This window comes from Triticum aestivum, chromosome 1D (assembly GCF_018294505.1).
Source record: "Triticum aestivum cultivar Chinese Spring chromosome 1D, IWGSC CS RefSeq v2.1, whole genome shotgun sequence".
NCBI classification, from domain to species: Eukaryota; Viridiplantae; Streptophyta; class Magnoliopsida; order Poales; family Poaceae; genus Triticum; species Triticum aestivum.
In genome coordinates this window covers 485,730,763-485,745,341 of record NC_057796.1, presented here as the reverse complement: position 1 = coordinate 485,745,341, position 14,579 = coordinate 485,730,763, and the positions used below count along the sequence as shown (strand labels likewise).

The 14,579-nt window shown below is 48.9% G+C and overlaps 1 protein-coding gene across 1 annotated transcript; it reads left to right on the top strand.

Moving 5' to 3' along the window:
* The first annotated feature begins 11,886 nt into the window (after positions 1 to 11,886).
* On the top strand, positions 11,887 to 12,877 carry LOC123161280 (uncharacterized). Its single transcript, XM_044579131.1, has 3 exons — positions 11,887 to 12,587; positions 12,621 to 12,809; positions 12,865 to 12,877. Exons 1-3 carry the CDS (start codon positions 12,082 to 12,084, stop codon positions 12,875 to 12,877), a joined length of 708 nt encoding a protein of 235 aa, XP_044435066.1. The 5' UTR covers positions 11,887 to 12,081.
* Positions 12,878 to 14,579: the final 1,702 nt, after the last annotated feature.

Genomic DNA, 14,579 nt, shown 5'->3' with positions numbered 1-14,579 from the left:
AGCACCTATAGTGGCATTGCGTGAGGACGCAAATTTGATCCCCAGTATGCACTATTTTATAATTATGCATTTGTATTGCTCACGACAGGTGGGCCCTGCGGTCATAGACATGCAATGTGGCATTTCGGGTCCTTTTTACCAGCTTCTTGCTAAATCAGGGGGGTTTTGCAAAAAAGAATTGCTCAAGCCATATGCCCATTCACTGACAGTGGGCCCGCCGCCATGCTGTCATGCCACTCTGGCGTCGTATACGGCTGCAGATGAAGTTTGCATCCTATATGCACCAAAAGACAAGTTTAGGCACTACTTTTGTGTATTTTTCAACTTGAGGCATCATAGTGGTCATTCTTTGCAACTTGTCGTGCCGCTGGTATATTTGCCTTAATTAGAAAATATCCAAGAGCTTATCTTCCAACACGCTATCCAGGGGCACTAGCTGCTAACTGTATGCTAATTAAACTGTTCATGTGCCACATGCGGGAAAAAAGAAGGAAATGTCTGACGCATCTCTTTGTGCCTCGCGGCCCTCGTCCGAAGCCAGGATTTGAAGGATCCAACTACCAATCGATCGGGATATCGGTGGGAAAGAAACCCCGACACGCCTTCAAACGCCCAGTGTGGACATGCCCTAAGGACGATACTTGATCCATCAATGGCTTTAACCACCACTACAATGTGCTAGGAATTCTTTTTCTTTTCTTTCAAACCACCCATCCATTATTACCATATGATATTAATAATTCAAGGAAACAAGGAGTACCATCATCGAGCAAAAACCTACAATAGATGTTCATAGGCGAGGCAAGAAAGCAGGAAAGATCCAAAATTAACATTACATACGTTGACAGGACATTCTAGTACACTTCTAGTAGGAGTATTGTACTGTAATAAAACAGCTTCGTGCCATTCTTCGGTTCTTTAGTGCAAGGAGGCGATATTGCTTGTAGCGGCACCATCTTTATTCTGCACCTCAGACAAAGCCTTGAAAATTCTGGTCACTTCAGCAAGGGGTAAATCTTTATCACCCTCCGTTGGATTGTTCCGAAGATGGTTGAAGACCGCCAGAGCCACATCATCGACGTTCATCCCGACAGCGGTTGGCTCGAAAAGACCCTGCAACACACAAATCGAAGTAAGATTTGCAAGGAACAGAGATGAGAGATTTGAAGATTTTTTTCGGCCCAAGTTTGAAGATTTAATGAAGATTTTCGGCCCCAAATCGGAAATAGTAAGATTTGTAGCAGGAAGAGGGGTCGAAGCTAGGAGAGAAGAGGTACCCTTAATCTCCCGAGCACGAGGTCGCAAAGCCTCCAAGCCACGACATCGAGCAACGCCATTGATCTCGCCGACTCGATCCGCTGCTGCTTTTTCTTCCTGGGTCAAGGTGTCGGTTGTTTGGGCCGGGGGCTCCAGTATATAAAGGCCCGGGCCGTCAGTCCGTCTCTTTTTTGTGATCGTCTGCTGGGGCCTTGCCGATGAAGAAAGACAACTCCATAACCGGCCCGCTCTCGGTTTCTCCCTTGTTGCGTTTTCCGGATCAGAGACTTCACAAGGCTATTTTTTCCTTTTTCGGAGAAACCATCTACTCGCTCCGTTTCTAAATTCTAAATATAAGACCTTTTAAAGATTTCAATATGGACATACATACAGATGTATATAGACATATTTTAGAGTGTAGATTTACTCATTTTTCTTCGTATGTAGTCCACATTAAATCTTTAAAAGGTCTTACTTATATTTAGAAACGGACAGAGTATTCATCAACCGTTAAGATAGTACACGGCGCGCCATCGTCATCACCCCTCCCTCATCGACGTCGGGCAAATCTTGTTATAATAGACAACCAGAAAGTCGTCGTGCTAAGACCCAATAAAACCAGCACGCCAAAACAACAATCGCCACCGATTAAGAGAAGCGTAGATCGGAGCACACACAAAGGAAGACCAAATCCACAAGCGTATATTTATGTCGGAAAAAGGACAATATAATTGCAGTAGAAGAATTTTTGTGTCGGACAGCTCCATATTTCTATAATCATGTCATATCAATTACAATTTTTTCAACTAAGAAAATGCAATTCATTTTTTTCCGAAAAGGAGGTTATCCCCCGGCCTCTGCATCAGAAAGATACATGCGGCCATCTTATTAATAAAAGCAAATAGTCTGACAAAGTCAACCGGTCTCACAAAATAAAAGATCACTCATCAAGAGCTAACTGCAAGAGATCGGAATAGCCACAACCGGCATAGAAAAAGAGATAGGAAACGAAACTCCTATCCTATTACATGACCGCCATCCAAATCGGTTGAAGATATTCCGTGCTACTGTCTCCCAATGGATAGACCCAGTAACCATATGCTCCCTAGCATCCGTCTGAGTGAGTAGCAACCACATACGGAGCATTGTAGTAGCCCGAAACACAACCTGCAAGAAATGAATATGTGTTGTTCTGTTAAAAACCAAATCGTTCCTGCAATTCCATATAGCCCATGCACACACTCCTACACGAATGAGATTCGCGGTGCCTGATTGTACTCCATCCAACCACGTCCCAAATAACATCTGGATGGTATTCGGAGGAGTAATGTTAAAAGCTATGTGCAAAGGCCGCCATAATATTTTTGCCATCGGGCAATCGAGAAAGAGGTGTTTGACAGACTCATCATGATCACAAAAACTACATCTCGGCGATCCTGTCCAGTTACGTTTAGCCAAATTGTCCTTAGTTAGAATGACTTGCTTGTGAACAAACCACATAAACACTTTAATTTTTAAGGGCACTTTGACTTTCCAGATGTGCAAAGATCTAGGGATAATGCCAGAATTAATAATATCCACATACATGGATTTTACCGAAAATACTTCATTCTGAGTGAGTTTCCAGCGCAACTTGTCTGGCTGTTGCAACATAAGCATCTCTACGCTGAACAATATTATAGAGAGAAGGATATTGAATAGCTAGAGGCGTTTCCCCTAACCATGTATCCTCCCATAATCTCGTTGAAGTACCATTACCAATAATGAATCTTACCCTGTGGAAAAATGCTGATCTAACTCTCATCAGACCTTTCCAGAATGGTGAGTCGGTCGATCTGACTGTCACCTGAGCTATGGTTTTAGAATGAAGGTACTTATTACGTAGAATATGTGCCCACGTGGCCTCGGTCTCTACAGATAGCTTGTACAGCCATTTGCTGAGAAGGCATATGTTTTTCACCTCTAAATTTTCGATACCCAGCCCCCCTTGGTCTTTTGGCCTGCAGATAATATCCCATCTAGCGAGTCTGTACTTCCTTTTTAACTCATCACTCTGCCAGAAAAAACGAGAACGATAAAAGTCCAATCTTTTCCGGACCCCAACTGGGACTTCGAAGAAGGACAAAAGAAACATTGGCATACTTGTGAGCACCGAATTAATGAGAATTAGTCGGCCTCCATATGACATTAGTTTGCCCTTCCAGCAACTAAGCTTCTTTTCAAATCGATCTTCAATACACTTCCATTCATTATTAGAAAGCTTGCGATGGTGAATCGGTATGCCCAGATATGTAAACGGCATCGAACCCAATTCACATCCAAACAACTGTTTATAAGCTTCTTGTTCGTCTTTAGCTCTCCCAAAGCAGAAAAATTCACTTTTATTAAAGTTAATCTTAAGTCCCGACAGTTGCTCAAAAAGGCATAGCAGAAGCTTCATGTTTCTAGCTTTCGCCAAATCATGCTCCATAAAGATGATGGTATCATCCGCACATTGTAAGATGGAAACTCCTCCATCAACTAGATGCGGAACGAGTCCACCAACCTGGCCATTATCTTTAGCTCTCCCTATTAGTATCATCAACATGTCCACTACTATGTTAAACAAAAGGTTGGATGGGATTGAGCCCCAAACAGCGAGACACATTCGTGTAGGAGTATGTGTTTTATTATGGGCCATCTGAAATTGCAGAAATGATTTGGTCTTTAACAGAACAACAAATACTCATTATTTGCAGGTTATCTTCCGAGCCACTGCGTTGATCCGTATGTGGTCGCTACTCACTCCGACGAAGGCCAGGGAGCGTTTGGTTACTGGATCTATCCGATGGGAGATGGTAGCACGGGCTATTTTCAACCGGTTTGGATGGCGGTCATGTAATAGGATAGGCAATTAGTTTTCCTATCTTTCTTTTGCCAGCCGGTTGTGGCTTTATTTTTGTTCCTTAGCTCTTTGTGAGCATCTTTTGTTTGAGACTTTAAGACTTTTGTTGGACCTATTTGCTTACTAATAAAGGTGGCCGTATGCATCACTCTGATGTAGAGGCCGGGGTTGTCCCCCTTTTCGAAAAAAAGTGCATGAACCACAGGGCCAACGGACGCACCTGGTCGGCCGCGCAGGTGCATGCCCCCCCCCCCCCCCCCACTTGTGTGCCCTTGCGCATTTTCGAATGGCTTAGTGAAGAAAGACAAATATGCGAAGATACACATTTGCAATAAAATTTGCTTCATGCTCATTTCATTAATTGGTGTTCTTTTACTTGTATAATATCAGCTATTATTTTCTTTCGTTTGTAGGTTTGTCTGGACATCCTGCTTAATGTTTGCCAAAATATTTTTGCTTCATCTAAAATTTCATCATCTGTGGTACTGTCTGAATCATATTTGAATTATACTTCAATTTGTATGCATGTAAGTATTGGCCTAATGAGTTTTGGATGTATAGTTCCATTTGAGCATTTGGCATTCGATATGAGGGTGCTCACTACTTAGTTCTGCGAACTGCTTAACACATGTACGTACATACGTGCATGCCTTGCTAAGAATCTGAGTGGACTATCACGTGACATATGTGGTAAGCAATTCAAACTAATCCAAAAAAAAGAACTTGAGTGGACTTGTTATTGCCGTTCCCACTGTATCCAGCAACTGAATCACACACTTAATTCGGGACTGACTACATCGCTAAAGCCAAGGGTTAAACGTATCTGATGGCCCGAGGTGTTGCAAGTTTAATTTCCTCCGGTGCGCGTCGTTTCCAGTTTCTACTCTGTAAAATATGAAGCCTCGCCCTGATATACATTGTGCTGTGCATGAATGACAGTTCTAGCTCGAGGGATGTCCCAGTTTGCATAATTATTTCTTTAGTTGCCTATAGCTTGCTGGATGTGAAGTCTGTACTTCACATATCATTGGTTTTCAAATTACGTTCATATTTGATGATAGTTGTAGCATCATAAAATGCTTTCTATGTCCAGGTTATCCCAACATTGACAAAATATGAGCCACACCTCACTAGTGGAAATCTCAACGAAGTTTCCATGTATAGTGGTAGTGTGTGTTCTGTTTTAGTAGTTTAATTATTTCTTGCAACCTATGCTTGTTCTTGTGATTGCTGTGCTTGGTTGAATACCATGTAGGTGGAGGGTTAAGCCGAGACTTTTGTATTCAAGAATTACGAGATTAAATAGCGAAAGACGGTGTAATTCGTTATTCAGCTTTGGAAGTAACAATTCGTTATTCAGCAAAATCTACAGCTGCAATTTGACAAATTAAGCAGAAGAGAATTGCCACTTGTTTATGAGAGGCAAACTAGCAAAAACCTGACACGGCATGCAGACTACTATGGAACCATGAAACAACACAATAACAAAAACAGATCGCCCAACAAACTACTCCTGCAAACCTAACGAGAGGAAAACACACCAATCACGACAACTCGGACAACCGAAACCACACTGACAACCCAAAAAACTGAGAAATTACAGAGTGTTTCTCTTTGATTTCTCCACACCGTAATCTGGTAGGCATGTTATATCAATAATACTACGAAGAAGGAAAATAGCAAGTATGCAGATCATATTACATTTGTTCACGAGAGTTTGTAGACTACTAACATTGTACTGTAAATCTAGCTATTGACTCTTATAACATTGTACTGTAAAGCTAGTTATTGCTTGTAGTTTCATCCTAATTTTGTCTGCACGTTAGACAAGGCCTGCACAGTGTGGGTCACATCAGCAAGGGTTATATGCTGAACACCGTCCTTCCGTAGCCCCCAGAAGACGTCGCGGGCCACATCATCGACATACTTGGCATCAAACTTGAACCGTTTCAGGGCGGCCTGCAACATAGCTTTCTCCTGGGCAGCCGTTGGCTCGAAAAGACCCTGCAACGCGCACAAATCCGAAGTGAGATGATTGGCATGCATGGAACAAAAGTGGAAGATTTATTTAGGATTTTCGACCCCAGCTCGGGTTCGCGCAGGATTTGGGTGGGTGAAGGATGGAGGATTCGGCAGCAACGGTTCTACCATGGACACGCCGCGGAAAGAAAGCGGGCGCCGTTCTGGAGCGCAGCAACGAGAGGGATCAAAGGTAGGAGAGGGAGGAGTACCGTTTTTGTCCCGAGATGGTAGCAAAGCCTCCTCGCCGCCTGTCGGAGCGCCGCCATTGTTCTCGACGAGTAGGGATCCGCTGCTGCTTCTTCTTCTTCTCGGTTGTTGGGGCTAGCGTTTGCCACGGGTGTGCGTCGACGAGGGCGAGGCTCTAGTGTATATAGGGCCCGTCCGTCCGACTCTATTTGTGATCGGTTTGCTGCCTTGTTCAAGGTCTCAAGGAAGAAAGAGAACTCCAAAACCGGCCCGCTCTTGATTTTTTTTTTTTTTTTGAAAAACTCTCTAGAAATATTGCCAAGGAACAATTTGTACTTCTGCCGTCTTACGGTTTCGGACAGCAGAGCATCTTCGGAAAAAAAAAATATGATTTTACGTGTGGAGGGATAAGGTTTAGGTTTTTTTTTTTAAAAAAAAATCTGGTTTTCCAGCAGATCTAATAAAATTGATGCCGTGTTCAAAAAAAAATTGATGCCTTAAAACTTAAAACATGAACGTAACCACTTAAATTTAGCTCTCTATGAGCAGAACAATTACTTATCCATTGTTGAGTGAATTTTTACGATGAATAATGATACTCTAACGTTATGATATTTTTTTATTAGATGTATATGGACAAAGTTATATTTGCTATTCATGCACCACTAGTTGTTTGTCAAGTCTAGATAATTAATCATAGTATATGTTAAACTATTTTTTCTGTTTGAATGCATCAAGAAAATAGAAAATTTTCGTAAGAGAATAGAAGTTGAGAATAAAAATTTAGCCAAAACTTTTTTAACTTGAAACGAGTAGCAAGTAGAGGTGGAACTCTCAAACCATAAAAGCATGGATTGTTCCATACTTTGTTTTGAAGTTAGCACTCAAACTTGTCCGCTTTTGTTTTCTCTCATAAGCGTTGAGCATGCTTAGCTTTCATGATCACAAGCAAAACAATACTACCTCCGTCTCAGTGAATAAGTCATTCGCGTAGTTTTAGGTGGACGATTTAACTATCTAAATATGTATTATATGTAACAAAATATATATATTTAGAAACTACATCCGTGTAGAAATCTAGTGATATACTTTTTTTGACATATAACACATATTTAATTGCTCAAATCGACGACATAGAACTACGCGAATGACTTATTCAGAGTAAATAGCATAAAACTACTACTTTACAGGCTAGGGTTCCAAAAAACTACCGGTTTTAAATTTTTCTCAGATAACTACCAAACGAGGGGTCGGCTGTTTCAAAAAACCCAAAACGCTGAGTGCTTATCAGTTGATCGTGATTATGACAGGTGGGACCCGCACATAAGAGAACCGTTTGTTTGACTGTTACCTTACATGTAGGACCCACATGTCAGTATCTATGTAAGTTTAAAAAAAAGCAATTAGGTCCCTATATCTTTTTAGAAAAAGCAATCGGGTCCCTGATGTTTTCTGGAAAAAGCAATCGGGTCCCTGATACTTTCTGGAAAAAGCAATCAAGAACTGCGCCGGCAGCTCGCCGGCGGCCAGATCGCCGGCCAAGCGAAAGGCGGCGGCTCTGCCGCCGCGTTCCTCGTCGCGACGGCGGGCTTCTCTAGTCGGGCGACGGGCTAGGTGGAGGAGCTCCTGGCCATGGCGCGCGGCTGGTGGCGGCCCGAGCCCCTGGCCATGGCGCGGCTGGCGGCGGCCCTTGCTCGTCGGCGCGCTCCTGGCCATGGCGCGCGACTGGTGGCGGCCTGAGCCACTGGCCATGGCGCGGCTGGCGACGGCCCGAGCCCCTAGCCATGGCGCGCGGCTTGCGACGGCCTGAGCCCGCCATGGGGAGCCGGCGTAGATGCAGCCACTGGCCCGGTGGCGTCGTGCAGCACGGCTAGGCGGCAGGCGTAGAGAGGTAGGAGAGAAGGAGGTGAGGTGGGGCAACGGCCAGGGTTGAGCCCCGGTGAGCGCCGGCGGCGGGCGGCTCACCGGCCGGAGGAGGCGGAGCCACGAGGTCCAGCTCGGGAGCGAGAGGAGCACCAATGGATCCTGGTCTGAGAGCAGGGACCCGATTGCTTTTTGCAAAAAAAGCAGGGACCAGATTGCTTTCTTAAATTTGTGTGCAGGCCCACACCTAACGGTCAAACAAATGGTCAAACAATTAGAGCTCTTACGCATGGGGCCCACCTGTCATAATTACAATCAATTGATAAGCACTCAGCGTTTTGGGTTTTTTGAAACAGCCGACCCCTCGTTTGGTAATTATCTGAGAAAAATTAAAAACCGGTAGTTTTCTTGAACCCTAGCCTGTAAAGTAGTAGTTTTATGCTATTTACTCGACTTATTCACCTAGACGGAGAGGAAATGAAAGAGACCGGTCAAAGTATTAAATTCCAAATAAATGCGTGAAGCTCTATAAATGTTGAGAGACCCTCACTATGACCGAATTTCAAATAATTTCTGCACTAAGCAATCAATCATTAAATCAAATGATAACGCCCACACGTGTAGCGCTTATCAACACACCCACATGCACTCGATGCCGTTCGATCCATTTGCACGAATTTTGAAGCGGTTGCCATCTGGGTGGAAAGCCACGTAAGCACCCAGCGGCATGTGGGTGTTATCATTTAGTGTCACACGTGTGTGGACGCTCCTTGCCCGAACGGCACACAAGACGCTCGCCCGGTGAATAGATGACAATTACTGGTGCACATGGCAACTAGTTAATCACACATGGCAACTATATTTTATCATACATAGCAACTATGGTTTGACCACACATGGCAACTAGTTAATCACACACGGCAACTATGATTTGATCACACATGGCAACTGCCGTTAATTAGACATGGCAACTATAATTAACCTAAACGAACCCCCAAAAAAAAGACGATATGGAGAAGTTGCCATCCCAGGATAACTAAAGTTACCATCCCGGGGTAACTAAATTTGCCATCAAAAAATATCTGGGTGGAATTGCTTCGTGCCACACGTACGGGGCGGGGGTGAGTAGTTGTTGTTGGTTCGGTGTGTGGTACGAAGTTGCTGCGTCCGGACGTGTGGGTAGTTCTAATGTTCACCCACACGGGGTTGTGTGGGCTGCCTGCCGGGCATGCCACATAGGGCCGTGTAGTCGGGTGTCCACTGTGCCACACGTGTGGCAGTTATCGGCGTCCATCATTAAAGGTGTGGAAGCCTCTCTAGTTATCTCGTTAGTAGAAATTGTTAGGTTGATCTCCTCCCGATCGAGCCCAACGTTCGACGGGCCCTTGACTCGCGCCCTGATCTGGGGCGCCCAACCGAACTCTGGTTGGTGGGCCCCTGTCGCCGCGCTACATAAAGAGGTGGGGGGCCGGACGCACATGGCACGAGGTTCACCGTGCGCCGCAGCCCCCCACCGACACCCCTACCGATCTAGGGTTAGCGTAGGCCGACGGGAAGCACCACCGCCGTACTGCCCACTCACCATCGTTGCCGTCGCCCTACACCATGGCCACTCCGTCGGACTCATCGAGCCAAGGAGAAGGTATCCTCCTCCCATCTCTGCGTCCTCACTTCACAAATGCATAGACAGATTAGTAAACAAAGATAAACTACCGCTAAACTCTAGCCTACCCGATCCGAAGGATCTATCAGAAATATCCCGAGCCGGTAGCAAAGCCTCCTCGCCGCCTGTCGGAGCGCGCCGATCGTTCTGGACGACTAGGGAGAGGGATCCGCTGCTTCTTCTTCTTCTTCTTCTTCTTCTTCTTCTTTGGATGCTGCCTTGTTGGGGCTAGCGTTGTCACGTGTATATAGGGCCCGGCCTGTCCGTCTGACTCTATTTTGGCTCAGTTTTGAGTGGATGAACGGTTTCAAAAACTTTTTTTTCTAGTGCACGATCTTGTAGTGTGAGCTGGTGCGGTCCGGGCACATTATCTATTCCGGTGGCCTCACGAAACCGTCCTAAGGCGAGCCAAGAGCATCAACCGGTCTAGTGGATCCACAGTGTGCACCGCATGCACACACTCGAGGAAAACACCCATGTGCGGTGTTCATTATTTTTGTCTCAAGAGAAACATGCTCTATTTCCATTCCTATTTTGTTAGGAGAAAGCTGCCAAGAAGATGGCGCATGCGACTAGGAGCACTTCCACGGACACCAAGAACGGTCCGCAATCCCTTGGGGCCAAGGAGCCTACACCGGGTGTCAAGGTGCACATAATTGATGGTATTGTCTGGGAGCTCCGTGCTGAGATCACAGCTATGGTGTTCACGAAGCTCAAGGAGACTACCGAGGCATACATAGCTCGGTCACGCGATCTGCTACTACTAGGCGATCGTCATAGTCCTGTGGCTTTACAACAACGGTTCATCAAGGGAAGCAAACCTTCAATGCCACAGAGCTCGCCAGACTGCTCGTCACGAGGATGTTCGACGAGCCGACCAAGATGACCGTTGCTCACTACCTTCACAAGTAGCTGCTTGATGAGAGAAATGTCCTCGTGCTCCACTTCAGCAGCGGGACCTCCGAGACGAGCGTCATGACGTATGTGGACAATGTGTTCAGAGGAGACCATGATACTTTCGGTGACCAGCGCAGGGTAAGATATCACGCATTGGTGAACTGTCTTTTACGAATTCAATCTTGAACCGAGCCGATCACATGTTCATGGTCCGAATTATTCTAAGAAGCAATTAATTTCACCCGAGCTAATAGAAATACCTATCTATGCACGGCAGCAACACTAACTAATAATGTCACATATTTTGAACACCTTGTAGTTTGGACACCATTATGTGCCCTCGCTCCCGATGACACTTAAGCTTGAACTGCTACCTGATGCCCTCGCTCCCGATGATGCACGCAATGTAGTAGACGGACCTTAGCATTATTGTAGTCAGGCTCAGGCATCCCCACCACCTCCCAGAAGCACCGAGCGAAGGAGAAACATAGAATGAGATGGTTGGCCGTCTCGAGAGGCTTGGAGCATAGGGGGCAGCCCGCAGCGGCTCGATCGATGATGTTCTTGCGCAAGAGCACATCTATGGTGTGTACATGGGTTTGAACCAGCAACCACATGAAGAATCGCACCCGGTCGGCTGGGAGGATTGCTCGACCAGACAAACTCGGCGAACGGGGCGTGGACGACGTCAAAGCGGCATAACCCGTAAAGCGCGGAGGAGGACAAGCTCCACAGTTTGGCTGCCGCATGGCGCAAGGGCCTCTTGTCTGGCAGCGTGGACAGCTCACTCGCATGCCGCACCTGGTCGAGCACATTCACGACTGTTGGACGCATGCATCCGCACATGCAGCTCATGCAGCACCGACGTGACCACGTCCCTCTCCCTCAACTGCCTGCGCTTCCACCTCCACTCTGATCGCATGCAGCTAGGATCTAGGGACTTGGTTGGTTAGTTTAGTGTGTGCACGTTGTGCCTCTGTACTCATATATATGTACTACTCTGAATGAATATACAGTGCGTGCGTGTGATTGTTCCACTACATGGTATCAGATACCTAGTTCTCTTTCTGATCCAAACCTCTCGCTTCCGCCTCCCTTCCATGGATCTCTCTGATCTGACCTCCGGTGGCTCCTCTGGCTCCAACCCGTTCGCCGCTTCGGCCAGCAATCCGTTCTCCGCTCCGCTAGCCTCCTCTCTGTTCCCCTCTCCACCATCCTCACTCTCAACATCCATGGCCAAATCCCCGTCACCCTCACCCTCACCCCTCCCAACTTCAAACTCTGGTGCTCCTTCTTCCACTCTCTCTTCATGTCATACGGCATCTACGACCACGTCGACGGCACCGTCGACGCCAAGCACCGCCGCCACGACATCGCCTGGACTCAGGTGGACTGGTGCATCGTCCGCTGGTTGTACACCATGCTTTCCGCGGAGCTCCAAGGTATGGTTCCGCAGGACCAACCCTCTGCCTTCACCCTATGGACGGCCATCTGCAGCTTGTTCCTGGACAACCGCACTCAGCGCGGCCTGATCGCCCTCGAGGAGTTCCACTCTCTTCGTCAGGAGCACCTCTCCGTCATGGACTACTTCACCCGCCTGCAGACCCTCGCCGACACCCTCCGCGACTGCGACATGGCCGTCACGGACCGCGGCCTCGTCTCCAACATGCTGCGCGGCCTCTCCAACAAGTTCAGTCACGCCATCGGCACCATGACGTACGACGAGACCAAGCTTCCGACGTTTCTCCAGGCACGCTCCTATCTGCTCCAGGAGGAGCGGCGCATCGATCGCGCGGCGGCCCATGAGCCCGCCACCGTGCTCCACGTCGCGGCTCGCGCCGCCGCCACGCCCGCGCCCACCCCAGCGCCCGCCCCGCCCGCTCCTCCGACAAACCCGGGCTCCTTCAACAACAACAACGGCCAGCGAGGCCGCAAGCGCCGCAAGGGCGGCAATGGCGGCACCGGTGGCTCCAGCCCTCCTGCCGGCCACGGCGGGGCTAGCGGCCACGCCCCCGCCCTGCCAGCTGGCGCACCCATGCACCACCCAGCTCCCTTGTTCCCGGGGTTCAACCCCTGGACCGGCACCTTCCAGGCCTGGCCCGTGATGCCGCGACCCTCTGGCGCCGGTGTGCTCGGCCCTCGCCCCTCCACTCATGGGCTCCTCGCGGCCACGGGCGCTGGACCCACGCCCACTCCTCCCGCCGCCACTTGGGACATGTCCTCGCTCCAGCAAGCCCTCCTCTTCATGCCGCAACCCTACTCCGGCGGTGGTGACTGGTTCTTCGACACCGGCGCCACCTCTCACATGGCCGCCGACCCTGGTATGCTCTCACGTCCCTTCTCCACCAACACGCATCCCGGCATCATCGTCGGCAATGGCACCACCATGCCCGTCTCCCACTCCGGCGACGCCATCATACCCACCCCTTCCTCCTCTCTCACTCTCCGCAATGTGCTCATTTCGCCTCACCTTATTAAAAATCTGATTTCAGTTCGTGCTTTCACCCGTGATAATTTTGTTGCTGTCTCATTTGACCCATTTGGCTTCTCTATTAAGGATCTCACTTCCGGGACGGTGCTCCTCCGATGTAACAGCTCCGGCGACCTGTATCCTCTTCGCCCCACTGCCGACGATCACCAGCCCCACTCCGCCTTGCTCGCCGCCGTCTCCACCGACCTGTGGCACCAGAGACTTGGGCATCCCGGCCGCGCCGCGTTATCCACAATCACATCTTCTTTTGATTTTCAGTGTAATAAAACACAGGTTCATACCTGCCATGCATGTCAGATTGGCAAAACTGTTCGGCAGCCATACTCTGCCTCTTCTTCCATTGCTACTGCTCCATTTCATTTGTTACACGTGATGTATGGACTTCTCCCATCGTTAGCAACTCTGGCTTTGATTATTTTCTTGTCCTTCTAGATGATCATACTCACTTTGCATGGACTTTCCCACTACGCCGCAAATCTGACGTGTTTGAGATCCTTGTTTCATTTCATGCGTTTGTGAGCATCCAGTTTCAGCGACCGATTCTCGCATTCCGCACCGACAACGGTCGCGAATTCGACAACCGCGGCTTCCGCCCCTTCCTCGCCAAGCATGGCATCGCTTTCCAACTCTCCTGCCCATACTCCTCGCCACAAAACGGCCGCGCGGAACGCATCATACGCACCCTCACCGAAGGCCTCCGCAGCCTTCTCTTCCATGCCTCCCTCCTCCCAAAATTCTGGCCCGACGCTCTCGCCACGATCACCTACTTGCTCAACCGCCGGCCGTGCCGTCCTCGCCAACTCACTACTCCCTACGAGCTTCTCCATGGCTCTCCACCCTCCTATCACCACCTCCGCGTCTTCGGCTGCTTGTGTTACCCCAACACCACCGCCACTTCCCCTCACAAGCTCGCCCCACGCTCGCACGCATGCGTTTTTCTCGGCTACCCTCCCGATCATGACGGCTACAAGTGCTTCGATCCTCTGACCGGCCGCGTTTATATCTCACGCAGCGTGTTCTTCGACGAGCACCTCTTTCCTTTTTCGCAGGTCTCCGCCTCGCCACCGGCCCCGTCTCGGCCGTTCCTCATCGACGACGGCCCCTCCGCCGATCCTTCCCCTCACGCCCAGCGGCATGCCCGCGTCGGCGCGCCCACGCCCCCGGCTTCACCACTTGGGTCCGCTGTCGTGGCCCCTAGCCCGTCTACTCCCGGCTCGGCTGCCACTGCGCCATGGCCCGGTGGCTCGGCTGCTGCGACAGCGGCCTCGACACCGTCATCACCTGCTGCCTCGGTCGGCTCCCTCACCCCGGACGCG